The following is an 18,681-nucleotide window of genomic DNA, read 5'->3' as shown; positions in this document are numbered from 1 at the left end:
GCAGACATTATTTATTTATTTATTTATCTTTGGAACACATCAGTTCAATCTGTTCATCTTTTTTGAGTTGAGGGACTGGAAGAAATCACACATCATCTCGGATGTGATATACCCATGGGCGGTTTTGCATCCTGCGCAAAGATAGCTCAACTTCATTTTCAGATGTTTTGCCTTCTATGGTAATCAAATACAGAATGCTTGGTGGACACGTGTACTAGCGGGTTACTAGCAGCCCCCATGACACCTGTGGCTTTTGCTTCACCTGAGAGAAACTGCTCCAGCCTGGAGGCTGTCAGTGTACACACCTGTGTTCCCTATCACAGTGGGTGAGCTCTCTAAGTTGCTCCAGCTCCGGGAGAAAAAGAAGGGGGAAAAAGGTTACCTATGGGGTATATATAGGCTTCATCAAATGTCAGACAGATAGCTTAGGGGCTGGGTGGTGGTGTGCTTGGTTGAGAGCTCGTTACAATGTGCAAGGATCCAGGTTCAAGTCCCTGGCCCCCACCTGCAGGGGAAAGCTTTGCAAGTGGTGAAGTAGGTCTGCAGGTTTCTCTCTGTCTCTCTCCTCTATCTCCCCCTAACCTCTCAATTTCTGGCTATATCTATCCAATAAATAAAAAAGTAATTAAAAATAAAAAAAAACAGATTGCTTCATTGGATGCAGATTTTTAAATTTTAAAATAAAAAAGAGAGTGAGAGGGTAAAACACTCCACCACCTGTGGCTGCTTTCTTATGGTGCTAGGGAGGAACACAGAGCCACAGTCCTATAAGGCAGGTACTTGATCACTGCGCCACCTCCTGACATCAGCTTTTTTCTTCTTCTCCCAATCATGTCTATATCTAAATCATCACAAGGAATGCCAAGTGAACTGGGAATCAGGACATCCTGATTGGCTTTATTAAAGTTCCCTGGCATATCTCACTTTGTTCCCTCTAGAACAGGACTGCATGAAAAGGTTCTAGGTTGCAGGAGAGGGTGTCTTGCAGACATTTATCATGAGGAAATGACAAGTACCTATGTGCCAACAACTGTAGTGTAAACCATTAACCCCCAGTAAAATGAGAGGGGAGATCATCAGAAGTTAGAGATACTATTCATGCCTGTGGTTCCAAGGACCCAGGTTCAACCACTGGCACCAACAAAAGCCAAAGCTGAGAAGTGCTCTAGTTAACAATAATATTGGGGGTATACAGCATAACTATTAGGCAAAAGACTTTCACCCCTGAGGCTTTTAAGTACCAGGTTCAATCCCCCTGTACTACTATAAGCCAGAGGTGAGCATTGCTCTGGTAAAACAATAGTTAATTCATTAATTGGTTTTTTAAAAATGAAGACTCTTGGATTAAAAAAAAATCAATAGCGGCTAGATGACTACACGTTTTTTCCCCCTCTAACTTACCCTCTGACCTTGGGTTCTGGTCCTCTCAATAATGCCCTTTCAGTCCATCACCCTCCACCCCTCCTACCTTTACTTGATTTCTTACCCAGCCTGGGGTAAAGTACCTCACCTTTCAATTTTCTGACTTCATCTTGATCCTCCCATCCTGGTACCCTCAACCCTTTTCACATCATGGCAAATAGAAACAATGAAATCTTTAAAGGGCATGCTGAAATAAACCACAAAGTGTGAGTCTTGGAAGGGGATCAATTCCATGGATAGTATAATTGTGAGGAGAAAAAGTAAACTGCAAAGTCCCAAGGAAGATGCCACTTTGCACAAAATGTCAAAATAAAATCTTTTCAAGACATCAAATGAGAAATATGAGCTTCATGCCATCAGTATGCCTTTCTATGACAGGCTGTGACTTATATGTGCCATGTGACTGCCCTCAAACACTAAGCCCTTTAAGTTCTGGGTACTCACTATGCTAGGCAATCTTAGCACATGTTGAGAATTAAAATAAATAAATTGAAAAATTAAAATCAGGTAGTGCACAGGGTTAAACACACCCATTACCATGTACAAGGATCCAGTTTCGAATCTCCATACATCCCCCATCTGCAGAGGGGACACTTCATGAGTGGTGAAGTAGGTCTACAGGTGTCTCTCTGCTTCTCTATCTCCTTCTCCCCTCTTAATGTCTCTCTGTGCTATTCAATATATATATTTCCCTTTGTAGGCACTCCCATGTGGTTGCCCAGGCCTCAAACCCGTGTCCTTGCATATGATAAGATGTATGTGTTCATTGGCTGAGCCACTTGATGGTCCCCTACATTGCCTATTTTTTTAGTTAATGACTAGGGAAAGGCATTTTGCTTCACTGCAGACAGCTCTGTTATTTAAGTGAGAGCTCATCTGTGAGCAGACATGTCTCCAGTCACAGAGTGGTACCAAGTGACATTGAGGGTATCTGGAACCCTGAGGACACTGAGGTGGGGGGCAGACTGTCATCCCCATGGGAACCACATATACTATTAGAAAGAAAGAAATACCCGCAGGCAGCAATGGATTCGTAGTGATGACACTGAGCCCAGTAATAACCCTGGTGGAAGAAAAGAGAAGAAAAAGGTTAAAATCGGCTTTTGCAGCTTTTCAAAAAATGTCAACAGTTGAACATTTTACTTAAGGACTTTTTATTTCTGTGTCTGGATTTCTTGTGACTTCTTGCTGGCAATTCTTGAGATATATAGCAATGAATGTCTAATCTGATAGGACTCCTTTTATGTCAGTTATTCCTGACGAATGTTGAGGCTCTAACATGCAGAATGCACATGCATTCTTTAAGCAATCTCTTTGTACCTCAGATGACAGCCACATAGCTGCATAGCAGGCAGAGTGAAGGTAGCAGACACAGCGCTTAGGGGCTCTGCCAGCCACGCCCACAGCCTTGTGCGCAGCCTCCCTGGGCTCCTGCTGTCGCTACACTGTCAAGGCCTGACGTTAAGTCTTCGGGTCTTCACCGTAGAGTGCCTTCAGTCCTGGTGCTTTGACCTGTGGGGACACCTGTGGGAGGCAGCAACCCTCATCCCACTGGGCGAGTGGGGATAAAATGGGGGTATCAACACCTCCACAGTACACCTGGTCACACAGCAGGCTGGCTGCCAATAGTGGTTGGGAATCTCTTTGGCCAGGGTGCCACATCCGTGGTCAGGAAGGACTTTGTGATGACGTGGTATTTGTCTGGACACTTGAACGAAACGAGAATAAGACTAAGGACTATATGAGGAAATATTAAGTTAGAGGGGACTATTAGACATCCAAATGAAGATGTTGAGCTGTCAGTTGCATATTGGGAGTCTAGAATTCAAGAGAAAGAGATCTGAGCTAGAAGGAAATTTTGAAATTGTGTATAGCTCACCAAATAGGTCTTGTGCCTTGCCATACATAGCCAGGGTTTGAGCTCCACTAGCACCACAAAGGATTCCCAAACAACTGAGTAAGTTCCAATGCAGTGATTCCCCCTCCACACCTCTCTCTCTCTCTCTCCATACACACACACACACACACACACACACACATGAAATAAGAATAAACAAGTAAGACCCCCTACACTAGGTAGGGGAAAGAAAGTCAAGCAATTATAGTGGCCTGGAAGCCAAACACAATAAAGGGTTCAATAGGGAAGTAGTAGTCTGATTTACCTTAATATTTACTTTTAATTTGATTGGACAGAGAGAAATCGAGTGGGGAAGGGGAGATAGAAATGGAGACACCTACAGGTCTGCTTCATCACTTGTGAAGTGTCCCCCCCTGCATGTGAGGACTAGAAGCTTGAATCAAGGACTTAATGTGCTTAACTGGGTATGCTGCCGCCCAGCCCCTAGTCTGATTTATTTTTTAAATAACTGTGTGTGCCTGCACTCTTGTGAGCCTGTGCAGGCATATGCAAGTGTATGAAGAAAGGAGAAGCTGACCACAGACTGAACTCTGCTGAGTCTGGGTAGATAGATATTCCTTGATTTTTGTCTATGTATGTGTTTGTATTACATGTTTGAAATTTTCCATTAAAAAGTAAAAAGTTTTTTTTTTTTTAAAGCTTAGTGGTAGAATATTCATGATATGAAGTAATAAGGTTCTGTGTTTGATCCCCAGTATCTAAATAAATCAGTATTAATGCTGCTAAGTAGACTAGAAAATTGGATTTGCCTGACAGCATTGCTGCAAATGCCAAGAGCAGTCTCAGTGAAGATGGAATGTCTTGGTAATGAGTTCAAGAGAGAATAGGAGGCAAGTCTGGCACAAAAAGAGCAGAGATTGTATCAGGAGCTGGAGAGAGGGAAGAGGCCCAAGGGCAGTCAGATTTCCTGCCGGTGACTTCCAGGGAAATTCAAGACAGCCCCCTTCCAGCACCATGATTCATACCAGCCCAATCTTCCCCACTCTGCTCAGCATGCAAGGCCCAGATCATCTCCCAACTCCCGTGGCATCCTAACTACGATATTGCTACATGTGCCATTACCAACACCTAGAACTTAAGGATTTTTTTCCACAGCAGTTTTGGTTGTGGTGGTATTTGGCTGGGGTCTATGGTCCTCATCTTCAGTATGTGTCAGCGCACACTCTGTATGTTTATACCATAGATCAAACACACACAGCATGTTCCCCTGACAGCTTTCAGAAGGAACAACTTGCACAGAAACTGTAATGTTTCTTATTTCTTCAGATCCTGGAAGACAGTATTTGATAGTAGCAACAATAAAACTCTTTCTCGCTTAGCTCACTCTTAGAAAAAATGGTTCGAAGCACTCATCGACACCAAGGGATCATGGACTGCTATTTATTTTTCTTAAACTAACTGAAAAGCTTCAGCTGCTACTTCTTTTTTGAAACATCAGAAATTTGATGTGTGGGGTAGGAAGGAGCCTTCTAGTTTAAGATCTGAAAGTTTCTGAGTACACTAAATAAATAAATAAATAAATACTACCTTCATACTTCCCTCAGAATGTATCACAGTGAGGAGGAGACCATGATATTTTCTTAAGATCTTCCTGCTGAGAAGTTTCCCTCAAAAATACTCATTTTTTTATGCAAAAAGGCAAGAACAAATACTTCACATCCAGATTAAATACAAGATGTGACAGAGATGGCCTCCAAAGAAACTTGTAAAAGGTGAGATGTTATCAATGCTTCTACACTGAGAATGACATAGGAATATGATTACACAGGACTTAAGTGAGGGAGATAATAGAAAAGACATCAAGCCTGGTTCTGAGTAACAAGTAAGGAAAAGAATTTGAACCTCACACCTAATTACTACCAAGTGCCCACTACAACGAAGCATTGTTATGAGTCTCCAAGATGAGAAAGTACTCCTTGTCTGGAGGGGAGGCCAGAGAAGACTATCATTACACAGTGTAAAATTATAAGAGCAGGGGTCGGGCGGTGGCGCAGTGGGTTAAGCGCACGTGGCGCAAAGCGCAGGGACCCGTGTAAGGATCCCTGTTCGAGCCCCCGGCTCCCCACCTGCAGTGGAGTCGCTTCACGGGCGGTGAAGCAGGTATGCAGGTGTCTATCTTTCTCTCCCCCCTCTCTGTCTTCCCCTCCTCTCTCCTTTTCTCTCTGTCCTATTCAACAACAAAGCAACGTCAACAATGGCAATAATAACCTCAACGAGGCTGCAACAACTAGGGCAACAAAAAGGGGGAAAAATGGCCTCCAGGAGCGGTGGATTCATGGTGCAGGCACCGAGCCCAGCAATAACCCTGGAGGGGAAAAAAAAAATTATAAGAGCAAGGTTGCCTACTCAAGACTAGAAGGGTGGAAGATTCCTGGCAGAAGCAGGAGCACCACCAATGAGTAAAGGTTCTGGGTGCAGAAAGCCTATAATTCTGGAAGTGGAAAGGAGTCACATCACTGGATCTTACAGCAGTCATGAGAGCCCAATGTGGAAAGTGAAAGCTTGATCACACTGGACTCTGGAGGTGCTATGTTAGGAAGCTCAGGACAAGAGTAACAGGAGTGAGGAAGGGATTGTCAAGAGCAGATGTGCAGTTTTCAAAGATTATTCAGGTGGCAGAGATCTAAAGGAAAAACAGACTTTGTGCCAACTTAAATGATTTGAAAGCAGGTGACTGTGTCAGCTGTCAGATTGTTTTTTATCTGTACTGCATCTGGCTATGCTTATTTTTACACCTTAAACAGTTGAGGGTTTCATCCCATTGATATTTGGGCTTTGTTGTTGTTATTAGTGATTTAATAATGGTTTACAGAATTGGAAGATTTCAGGGAGTATCATTTCATACTACCCTCCACAGTTCCTGTAAAGTCTGTAAAACAGTTTGGTCACCATTTTATTTTTTGAAAGTTTACTTTAGCTCTCTATATTCCATATGAGAAAAATCATCTGGCAGCTGTCTTTCACCTCTTTTCTCACTAAGAAACTATTTGGGTATATTTAAACATTAAGATAATTTATTTCCCTCTCCTCTCACTCCCTCTTCCTCTCCTCTCTTTTTCTTTCACTACTCGGTTCTAGCTTTTGGTGGCGCCGGGGATTGAACTTGGGACCTCAGAGCCTAAGGCATGGCCATCATGCCTTTTGTATGGCCATCATATTTTCCCAGTTCAATTTTACTTTTTAGAGCTTATATTTTGTATCACAAAGACCATAATATAGCCAACTCATAAAGCAAATATTGTGAAGTAATTTTACTATGGTCAACTCTGGTCATAACAATCACCTTTAACTATGTATCGAACCAGGGCTGCTGTTTTTCTTGTGTTTTCTTGTTCCTTTCCTCATTTACAAGCCCCTGTATGGAAGTTCACCAATGCAATTACTCTCAACATGAGTCTAGGAAAAACGTCTCACCAAGTTTGGAGTGAAATGGAGGGTGAATCTCCCATAAAACAAAATGTGTTCTTTGTAAAGGCTTACCCATTTTTCTGAGTTATAGCCTAATTCCCTTTTGATGTTAAGATCATCTTTATTTGATAAAATGATATGAACATAATTTGTTATTAGTGCCCTTGCATGGCAAAATAGTTGACCACCCCAGATCTGCAGGCTTTTTTTTTTTAATGTGAAACCTTAGAAGCCCAGGAGGTCCCTGGTTCCCATAACTATCATGCTCACCATGTAAGTGATCACCTGCCATCAGAGTCCATGAGGGAGGGCCACATTTGGATTAACCACGGCTGACACCAGCCTAAAGCAGCAGAAATGACAGCTAAGGATGCAACAATCAGGAAATATTGGCCAAGTGTATAATTTAATCACTAACTTCTTCCTAATTACATCTTTGGAAGTTGGCATCTTAATGAGAATATTAAACTTCTTTTCATGGCCTCTGAGTCACTCACATTTAAATATCATTAAATAAGTAGTTAAATAAAGCTGTAAAATTGTCCTTTTTCCCCTTTTTCAACTTCATCTCCTTATACTGCAGAGGTGCCTGTTAGCATGGACAAAGGAACTTAGATGGACAAGATCCCAGCCCACAGTCTTTCATGCAGGGGGTATAATAAAATACTTTCAAAGAATACACTAATTTAGGTACTAGCTTTAGGAAGATCTATGACTGGACCTCAGTTTACAACTTACTAGTAACTTTAGGTTCCTTAGCTTTCTTTTTTTCTTTTTTTTTTTACAACTCTTTTTTTAAAATATTTTTATTTTATTTATTTATTCCCTTTTGTTGCCCTTGTTGTTTTATTGTTGTAGTTATTATTGTTGTTGTCGTCGTTGTTGGATAGAGAGAAATGGAGAGGAGGGGAAGACAGAGAGGAGGAGAGAAAGATAGACACCTGCAGACCTGCTTCACCGCCTGTGAAGCGACTCCCCTGCAGGTGGGGAGCCAGGGTTTGAACCGGGATCCTTATGCCGGTCCTTGTGCTTTGCGCCACCTGCGCTTAACCCGCTGCGCTACAGCCCGACTCCCGGTTCCTTAGCTTTCTGAGTGTCCAGTTCCTCATCCACAAAATGAGGCTACTAGGTGAATGACTAACTGAACAGAATGGCTGTGTTTAGGGCAGTCTTAAGGCTCAAAGAATATTTAACAAAAGTAAGGTTCCTATTAAACAAAGGAATATAAAGGCATCACCAGTCAAGTAGATACACATTCTGCTGTTTCTAAGTCAGTAGTTTTTATTACAATACACACTGAAACACAAGTAGAGAAGGAATGTCCTGACATTTCCTGAAAGCATTTCACGGAAAGCAAATGTCACCATCCAGGCAGTCGAGTCCACATCTTTTCTAAACACAAAGCAAGAGCTTTTGTATGTGCTAATTTAGGAAAGCAACATTTTCTTATTCTTGGCTACAAAACTTCAGTGTCAGAAAATAGTTACTGTAAAGTGGGCTGAGAAGGGGAGTATTTCCTTGATGATGTCCTAAATCCAGCCTCTAGATTCCCCCACTCCCTGACTGTCTAGAAAACTTTTTATAATACTGAAAATGGTATAGTGTTTTCAGGGACTAAAGGGGGCCTAAAATATAAGGCTGACTGTTAAGACTATTGTAACTGAAAGTAAAGGGTAAATTAAAAAAAAAAGTCCAACTAAAATGCAAGGCAAAAATAACTGAGTACATTAAAAAAAATGAGATGCTCTTTTCACATACCTCATTTTAAAAAGGTTACAATTACCATAAACATTTAAACTCCATTAAAGATCATTGGCAAATATCTGCAAAAGGGGTCTGACTTTATACCAGCCCAGAAGAAAGCAACACCCCATGTGAAAAGAGTTACAAATCCTGGTGCAATAGACAAGACTATTAAGAGTTGCACAGGCATTTTTAAAGATCTGCTTTGTCCAAGACACTGTGGAACCTTGAAAAAAATTCCAACTTTCAATAATCACTGTGGCGGTCAGCTGTTTTAATCCAGTTAGTGCCTAAATGAATCAAAACTATCTAGGAAAAAAAAAACACCACTAAAATGGCATTTTCAGCAAGTTCATTACACATTACATAGTGTGGGGTCAAAGGAGAAAGCCCAAGCATGTCTCTAGTATTTTATATAGAAAAGCATTACAGGAAAAAACTGTTTAAAAATATTAAAACTCAGGTGAATATAAATACATTTTTTGGTTAATCTGCGCTATAGCATATAGAAATCCTGCCAGATATCTAATCTTCTAGGTCATTCATCTGGATTTTTGTGTCTGACCATTATTAGTAGAAGACTATACACAGATGTATATACTCACATGTATATGCATATACATATATAAAATCCAGATCATGAAATTGTTTTAAATACATATATTTAAAACTTGTGCCTCTAAAAATAAATACATTAGTTTCTAACTGGCTAATTCGCAAAGTTCCTTTACAAATCAATCAGAACAGTTTCTCAACAATGGCAGATGACCAATCAGCTGTTCTTTAAATCCACTCATCTATCAGTAAACGTTTTAAAATTCAGATGTACAACAGAAATAGCAATCCCAGAATAGAATATAGATAGAATTCTGGCTTTGAAAATAAATGTCTTGGTTTCCTTGATGTTTAGTCCTACAGATGTCTACTCTTTGCCTCTGCATTTATCTAGCAGTGGGAGAGCATTTGCTTGTGACAGCATTCAATGCCACTGACATTACCTTCTAATCAAAGAAGTCAGCTGACATTGAAGTCAGCCTTTGCTGTTTTGAGGGAACTAACACAACATCGTTTGTATCTGATACTGCTCCCATAATCACAGTGAGCTGTATATTTTAATGCAGTTTTACAATGTGCTGATACCACCGAGATAAAGCAGAAGTAGCCCTGGAATTTAAACTAAGAGTCTCCCTGGAGAACAATGCACATCTAAGTTTTATGAAGTAAATCAAAATCTACTGCCAGAATGGACACCTTGGATGCCTGACAGAGTTCAAACAACAGAAACAGATGAAAATAGTTAATGTTCTACCTTTAGAAATGATGCAATTCACAAAAATGGAGAGCTTTCCTTTTTTTACTTCTACATTTTCAAAGAAACTTCTTAAAATGAGGGAAGCCAGACCAAGGTGTTCAGTATAGTGCAGTATTTAACAACCATGTCATTTGTTTTTGAATACAGAAATCTCAGAAACATGGGAAATCCATGATAAATGACAGCAAGAATGTTTAATGCCATTTCTTCTTATTTTTCAAAAGTAAAATTTACCAAATTGAAATACAACTTCCATAAAACAATGTAGAGTTTTATGCTTTCATAGTTTGATGTTAACTTTATAAATTAAAAAGTGAAAGTTATCCATATATGAGCAAGGCCTCTTTTCACTGATTTCAATCCCATTTAAACCTTTGGATATGTTAACCTTCAGATTCCACAAGATAAGGCTGAGTTTATCACACATAAATAAAATGTTTAAGTCCATGATGTACTGTAGCATAGAGAAAGCAAATGCAGCAAATATATACAGGTTGGCTACAATACTTTTTTCCTTTTCTAATAATAATAAAAAAAAATCCAATATGTACCAACATCAAGCCATATTTTTTAATTCCTCTGGCTATAAAAACGAGGCAAATGCATCTTTTTTCCCCACACAACTTTCCTCTTAATTCTGAAGCCAGGCAGCCTTAGGTCAAAGGGCGTGGTCTTTTGGGAGGTGGTGGGGGCATGAGCTCCGTGTCAGGGTCCAGATGATGCTTTCGGTGTTTCTGTACTTGAGAAGCTGCCACACATCTGTCGATGAACTCAAACAGTATCTCCTTGGTGACAGGGTTTGAGATGCTGTTGCACACAGCTGTGAACAGAAGTAGGAATGTGTTTCATGCAAGGGCTAATTAAGAGACTTGATTTAGCCATAGGGACAGGAGAAAGAAAAAAGGTTTTCCTCCTAATATGCTAAACATGGTCATTTTACCAATTCATGGTTGACAGGCTTCAGATTAAACTCTTCTCTCACCACTACCCCAGAAGTGAGTGTCTTTCTAGTGGCTGCTCTTTACTGTGCTGTGGTTTTTAAACCCAAATTTTAATGATTTTGATTATATGCACGTCTTCAAGATGGTTTCCTACTCCTGCAAAGTTCTTAGAGAATTTTAATCCAGCATCTACATTCAACCAAAAATTCTACAGAAAAAAAAAAACTTATACAATATTCCTTTCTTCATTCATTTTTTAAAGTCCAAGTGGGGAAGCAGAGAAAAGCACCAGTCACCACTCCCATAAAATGGAGACTTCATTGCTGCTGCCGAATACATTATTTTATTTGACTTGTTTGAGGGAATAATAACAAAACTGTTAGTAAAAAGAACATCTATTTCTATATGGTCAAAATTTAGTAATAGTCCGTTTAAATTTATTTACTTAGTTGACTTTGAGAGAGTAAGCACTGATTTAATTGTTTTTGTTTTCAAAACAAACTCTAGTCCCTAACTCAGATACTACTTCCAGAAAGAACCTTTAAATGTACGTCAGCAACTATTCAACTGCAAATGTCAAACGGGTAATTTCTAAATTTTCTCATAAAATTTTTATATAATCATCGCTATCACTAACTGAGCACTTTTATACAAGTATACAAATTCTATTAAGCTTTAGTCTCAGTTTTCATCTTTTTCTTTCAACTCCACTAAAAATGTGACTCAGAGCAAAAACTGCTAATGATAGTTTGCCTTACAGATTTAATAAATGTATGTTGTTCCCCATGAAAGAAACACTATTCTTAACTTCCAAAGCATTCATATTATGTCCAAAGTACACTCAGAAGAAGGACAGCACGGCGTTTCTGGATTTTATAAAAAGTGGTTTTCATTTACTGTGGTCTTCATTGTTTATAAAGCTATTTTAGGAACTGGAAATTACATTTTCCCCTGCTAATTGTGTCTTTTACCATCTGGCAAACAATAGGATTTTTTTAATATATAGTTTTCAATAGATCTGAAATTATCCTGGCTTTTGTTACTGTTGAACAAATTCAACTTGTCCATTATTTTGCCCTTTAAACTTCTCTCTTGGGTGCACGGGCATAAGCCCACAAGTTTAAAGAACTTACTGGAGCCAAGCAGGGTACAAAACAAACACAACTTCTTTCTCAGGAAGCAATGGGGTAAGGTGATGTCCAAATGACTTTATGCCCCATTAAGCACAGTAACACAGATGTGTACGTTCCAGTTCTAATACATTAAATTCGTTTTAATGCTAACAGCTTAGGTAGGTTGTTATACTCACCCAAGGCAGTGTTGTAGGCATTTGGAAAACTTTTGTCTGTTCTCTGTCTCATGAAGACCCAGCTGTTATTCTCAAATTTGCATTCTATAATTTTGTTGTCATACTGTTTTAGCTCTTTTGTCACCTGTTTTAAAAGAGAATTGAGGAAAATATTTAAGTCATTTGAAACTCTTTTTGCCTCCTTTATGTGACAGACACATTAGGGAATGCCAAACCACCTCAGTAACTCTTCCTGAGGAGTGCTTTGTCATCTGAAGTGTCTCATCAAACCTCAGAATGTGGTATGCATTCCCTTGCACACATGCTCATTAATCCAACATTTTATAAACAGTTGTGAAAATGGCTGTCAATACATAGCAATTAAAAGACGCTATGCAGAAACCAGCTACCTCTGGGTCAAATGCAAATATGTTACTATAGGGACCAAAGCCTCCAGTATTACCTGTGTCCCTAATGGCTTCAGATATTGAATATGCCACTTAGGTCTTACCAACTTTCAGAAAGATCTATCCTATCTCAGTCCCTATATGACAAAGCCTAAGACATTCCCCTTTTATAGTTAAAAGAAACAGTTACACACTTTGAAAGTCAATACTAGGATCAGAGTCTGGTGATATATTTTGCATTTCAAGTAGTACTAAGTAACCAACATCAAATAGTTATTAGGCTATTATACCTGTCTATCACCCAAGTGGTATGAATTTGGAGAAGTAGCTACTTCTGATTTTAGTTGGTGGTTTTTTTCTGGTTACTTCACCTCAGATGATTGAATATGGATTACAACTTACTCTATCAAAACTAACAAGTATCCATGGTAACTATAAGACCTCTTTAAAAGATATTTCATAAGGCTGTGAGGACAGTTTTCATAAATAGGAACTGTATCTTTTCAGTTTTTTAAACCAAATGCCAGTCATGGTAATATTTTAATTCTGTCTTCATCTTTAACAGCTAGCAACTTTTCATCACAATGTGGTAGATTGCAATCATTAACTTCATTAGCATTATTTGAAATGCTTTCATTTTTTTTTTAACCCACCCACACATTCACTACCACCTAAGAATATGAAGGAAAGCAAAATTTAAAGGATGCTTTCAATTCAGATTAGGCAATGCATGTCTTCCTAAAAACTTTCAAATTGTATTCCTTCTCCCTTAATGGGTATTACACTTGATTGAACCATCTGCATATTCCACAAACCTAATAGTCCCACTATACTCAGTAACTCTGGAACCAGACCTACCCCAAAAGTAATATTCCACTTAGCAAACTTGCTAAATTTATTCTCAGTCATCATTTGGGGGCTGGGCGGAGGAACACCAGGTCGAGTGCACACATTACCATGAGCAAGGGCCCAGGTTCAAGCCATCCCCTCACCCCCTCACTCCTACATCCACTAACAGTGAAACTGAGCTGCAGGTCTCTTTTTCTTTCTTTCTTCCTCCCTCCCTCCCTTCCTTCACCTCTACCTCCTCCTTTCCTCTCAATTTTATGTCCTATCAAACAAAAGGAATAAAAATAAAAGGGAAAAAATGGCCACCAGGAACAATGGATTCACTGTGCACTCACCAAGTCCAGGCAATAATTTTGGTGTGTGTGTGTGTGTGTGGGAGAGGGAAAGAGAGAGAGGGAGAAGGAGAGGGAGAGGGAGAGGGAGAGAGAGAGGGAGGAGGAGGTGGGGGGGAGATGCCATTCTAGGGCTCTATTTCCTTTCATGTTTTTTGTCCATTTTTTTGGTTATCACGGGGCATCATTGCTTTGCACTGACTTTGGGGAGGGGGATATCACAGCACCAGAGTTTCCTCCCACACAGTGAGGGCTCACCACAAACTGAAACTATCCAAGCATGATGTTTTGCCAGCTCTTACTTGTGAGTCATTATCTATAATCAAGTTTTAGGCAACTCATTCAGTTAGGTAGCTATATTTATGTACTAGTTATCACATTCAGGTCTAGTAGAGATAAGTTTCTAAACATTTCAGAACTTGAATTTCCTAATGTTTTTAAATGAGCAAATGAACTAATTTACTGTAACACTGGAAAAATGACGGCTAAAAATGGAAATAGCTAATCGACACAATTCCTGTTAAAGTAGGAAACAAAACATCGTTTATTATTATTAAAAAACAATATAGTAAATTCATTGAAATAACATGGAAAAAGTATAACTCAAAAACAGCTACACAATGGTTTGTTATCAGTTATATATAATTTGTACTTCTACTTCTTAGAAACTAAAGTATCACATAGTTTATTATTCTTGTTTCCCTAGTTTCAGAACTGCTATAACTGATCTGTTTCCCAATGTGACTGTTGCAATTAAACAGCATTACTTAGTATTTGTATATCTACTTGGGCATGCAGTAACAATTCAAAAAGCTGGAAAAACAGAGCTTCCCTGCAATCCCATGCACCTGCCACTCTACTAACCCAAGTTCTTCACTGATTACACCAGTCATGTTTCAAAGATCAACACATTGCAGGGCACTAAATTTGTTAGCAAATAAAACAAAATACATTTTAACTGATCAAAATAATGTCTCTCTCATATATATATATATCAATATATATCATAGTATGTGAACTAAAGACAGTTTCCACTAACGATCAGATCAAGAGAATGACTGACATACATTAATTTTAATGTCCAAATTCTAATTTGTTACTATGACAATAATCACTCCCAGTCAATTACATATTATTATTTACTGAAACAGGACCCTGTTAGGCCCAATAATCAACTTTGTTATCCTAGTTTGAATTAATAAGAGATTGTGTGCAATAAGAATAAAATATATATAAATCAGGATTTCACATCTGTAACCATAATTACATTGAATTAATGAGGTCTTACTAGGGAAGTAGAAACACAGTTGCTCCTCTTTGCCACTGCTGTTACTGAATGCTTTCTGTAACCTAAGCCCTGATACAACAAGCAAACCATCAGTGTTGGATGAACTGGCCTGCATAGAACAGGCATAGATGCACTTCTATATCTAATGGTGAAACAGAAGCCTCTAGAATTTACTATCCCTGTCCCATGAAAGCTATTTTGCTATCAAGAGTTGATCTTTTTTTACAGACAGACTAAAGACTGCATACAGACTTGGGTTAGATAGGTACTGTGTCTCTAAACTAATTTGCTGTTAAGACACTTAAAAGTAATAAATGTTTTTTGATTGAGAAAGCTAACAAGGCAATTATACACAGGCTTTATGTAAGTTGGTTTAATTGAAGTGATTTTAAAGTTATAGAAAGTTGTAAGAAATAGTACTGAGAGTACCAGTATTTCCATAGCCTAACTTCTCCTAATGTGCATATTTTATATATCGGATACATTTATCAACTCTAAGAAATTAATGTCTTCATCTGTTCCAAGATTTAATCCAGGAAACTGCATTGCATTTAGTCATCATGTCTTAGTCTTTTCTCATCTCTGACAATTTCTCAGACTTTCCTTAACACTTTTGAAGAGTACTAGTCACATATTTTATAGAATGTTACTCAATTTGGAATATTATAAAGCTTTCTCATGATTAGATAGGGGTTATGAGTTTGGGGAAAGAAGTGGAAAGAGGTAAAATGCCTTTCTCATTGGGGATACAGACCCTGAGGAGTTGTCTGTCAGGTTTCTCTGTTGCTAAGACCCCCCCCCCCCCCCCCCAGTTAGTAATGAGTCACCATATACAATACCATTCAAGGACAAAGGAATTAAGCTCCACTGCCTGGGAGAAAGGGTACCAAAGAATGTGTCAACATTTATTAAAATCACCACAGAAATTAATAGGTTTCTTGTGAGATATATTTTGAAGTTCTAAAATATGCTATTTCTCCTTAAAGTTTTGCTCATTAATTTTAGCATTCATCTGTGAATCTTGCCAGCAGCAATCATTACAGGGTGTTCTAATGGAATTTTATATGTTCTCTATCCATCCTACATTTATTTTTATTTTATTTATTTATTATTTACAGGATAGAGACAGAGAGAAATTGGGAGGGGGAAGAGAGAGGGAAAGAGAGAGAGAGAGAGAGCAAGAAAGAGCACAGCAGAGCTACAACACTGCTTTACAGCTCTTGAAACTTCCTTCCTGCAGATAGGGACAGGGGCTGATAAGTTAGGGGAAAATATATACCTTAAATCAGGAGTGCACAATAGTTTGCAGTGAGTCAATAAATGCAGAAAGTAGAAAGACCTGAATAAGACAGCATAAAGTATTTCTACTTTGACCTAGACACCCTCCTCACCTACTTCTTATTTCACTTCCCTCAGTCACTTCAAGTATAACCTTGTCAGACAAGGTTAAGGGCTATAAAAGCTGAATAAGGCCAAGAAATGAGCATACTTTAATGACGACTCTTTGGTCACTACCAGGCCACCCCATCATCCAGGACCCTAGTCAGGGTGTGTGAGATTCTCACACAGACATGACGGGCCTAGACCTCTAACAGATCCCTCTCTCCATTGTCAATGGTCATCTCTAACAGGAACAACATAATGGACCCCTATAGGACCTTTCCCTTAACATAGATCAGTAATGGTAGGGACTGTTCCCATTCTCTGAAGGGAGGCTGGACAACATACTCCACCTACTAGCTGAGAAGATGTGTCCTGAAATTAGTGCAGCCTGGAATGTTCTGAGCTGTGAGCAAAGAATGTGAGCTCAGCACTACAGGGATGCAGAGGTTACACAGGCTCTTGTGCTGCATATGGGCCCCAGATCAAATCAAGGGGATTGACAATTAACAGTTAACAATATTTATATACTTTCCCCATATTTGGGAGATACTCTCTTCCCTGATCCAGCTTCCTAGTCCTTTTTTCAACTTTGACACTATCTCCCCAGACAATACCTTAGACAAAACTTGCATGTAAGTTGTCAGGCACAGAAGAAAAAACTAGTCAAGTCATGGGCCCCTTGTAATATACATCAAGTAGACATACTAGCTTTTTCCAAAATGGAGACCCTAAATCATCATCTGCAATACTCTTGCCTTTAGGTTCATGATTAGTCAACAATTTGTTCTGCTTTATATCTTAACTTTTTCAGCAAACAAGTTCCAGATACTACCATGATGCCAACCGGACTACCCTCAGCAGAGGACCCCTCCAATGTGTCCTGGAGCCTCACCTCCCTAGGGCCCTGCCCCACTAGGGAAAGAGAGAGACAGGCTGGGAGTATGGATCGACCTATCAATGCCCATGTTCAGCAGGGAAGCAATTACAGAAGCCAGACCTTCCACCTTCTGCACCCTATAATGACCCTGGGTCCATACTCCCAGAAGGATAAAGAATAGGAAAGTTTTCAAAGAAGAGGGTGAGATATGAAGTTCTGGTGGTGGGAATTATGCGGAATTATACCCCTCTTATCTTATGGTCTTATCAATATTTCTACTTTATGAATAACAAAAGTTTTTAAATTACTTTTCAAGAATCCAGAGAATGCTAAAAAAAGTATCACCATCATTAGTCAAAATTCAAACTTATTGAGGGAGAGGGTAGAAGAGAGAGAGAGAAAGAGGGAGAAAAAGAATGACAAAGATACTAAATATGAATATATGTTTGTACTTGTAGGTTCCCACCTCATCTTCTGTGAGCTAAACTAACCCAGTCAGTTTTTCTTTCCTGAACTTATAATCCTACATTTTGATCTTTAAAGCTCTATCTCTGAGAGTCGGGCAATAGCGGGTTAAGCGCACATGGTGCAAAGCTCAAGGACAGGAGTAAGGATCCCGGTTCAAGCCTCCGGCTTGAACCTGCAGGAGAGTCACTTCACAGGCAGTGAAGCAGGTCTGTAGGTGTCTGTCTTTCTTTCCCCTTCTCTGTCTTCCCCTCCTCTTTCATTTCTCTCTGTCCTATGTAACAATGACGACATTAATAACAACAAGACAAGACCCGAAATACTTTGGGAACCCTCTAAGCCATGGGTGAGTGAAAATATGTGTGGCTTGTGAACTAAAAGGGGCCTAAGCAGAGACTCATGGGGCTGAAAGCCCTTATCTATTCAGGAGTAACAGGTAACAGTCCGCAGTTTGCCAGCTGAGGCACCACCTCCTATCTGAGTTTTATTAACAAATGAGCTACTGACAGGTGGAGAGGATTCCCTAAGGCTCTCCAAATACAACTGTGAGTCTCCATTGCTACTTTCCCTTGGAGGCTAGAGCAGCACCAGGGAGACCTTGTGCAGACACAGGGGGCAGAGAACTGATCAAGCCACTCAGAAGACATACACTCCCAGTGGTCTGGAGGTGAGGCTGTAGAGGGCAGCCTTTCCACACTGTTCTCCCAATGAATTCAGACACACATTGATTCACTGCCTCAAAACCCACGAAGTACAAACAGGATTTATTTAGAAATTCACAGGGCCAAGGACTGCTGCCTATCTTGATTCTGGTTGCTGTCTGAGAAGTCGAATTGGGCCTGGGGTTTTGGACCCTTGGGGCATGATTAGTCTCTTTGCATAAACACTGTGCTATCTCTCCCCTACCCTGTTTTATCACTAGGTTAGGAGTCAGTAAGTAAGCTAAAAAAATCTACTTATAACTAAAAAAGCCCACAGGCTCCCATAGCCTACAGAGAAGATAAAGAAAAAAAGGGTGTTTAACAGCCAAGATACATCACCTCAAGGA

General features: G+C 39.5%; 1 protein-coding gene across 2 annotated transcripts in view; it reads right to left on the bottom strand.

The window, feature by feature from the left end:
• Nucleotides 1–8,003: 8,003 nt before the first annotated feature.
• RNGTT (RNA guanylyltransferase and 5'-phosphatase) overlaps nt 8,004–18,681 on the bottom strand; it is a 301,664-nt gene continuing 290,986 nt past the window's right edge. For both annotated transcript variants that reach the window (XM_060205495.1, XM_007533539.3), the window contains 2 exons: nt 12,054–12,177; nt 8,004–10,623 (listed from right to left, as the gene is read on the bottom strand). In XM_060205495.1, coding sequence (XP_060061478.1) covers nt 10,457–10,623; nt 12,054–12,177 — 291 coding nt within the window. In that variant the 3' untranslated portion in view covers nt 8,004–10,456. The remainder of the gene's footprint in view (nt 10,624–12,053; nt 12,178–18,681) is intronic.

The sequence above is a fragment of the Erinaceus europaeus genome, chromosome 13 (genome assembly GCF_950295315.1).
Source record: "Erinaceus europaeus chromosome 13, mEriEur2.1, whole genome shotgun sequence".
NCBI lineage: Eukaryota > Metazoa > Chordata > Mammalia > Eulipotyphla > Erinaceidae > Erinaceus > Erinaceus europaeus.
Note: the sequence above shows the minus strand (reverse complement) of the source record. Positions and strands in the feature narration are given on the sequence as shown.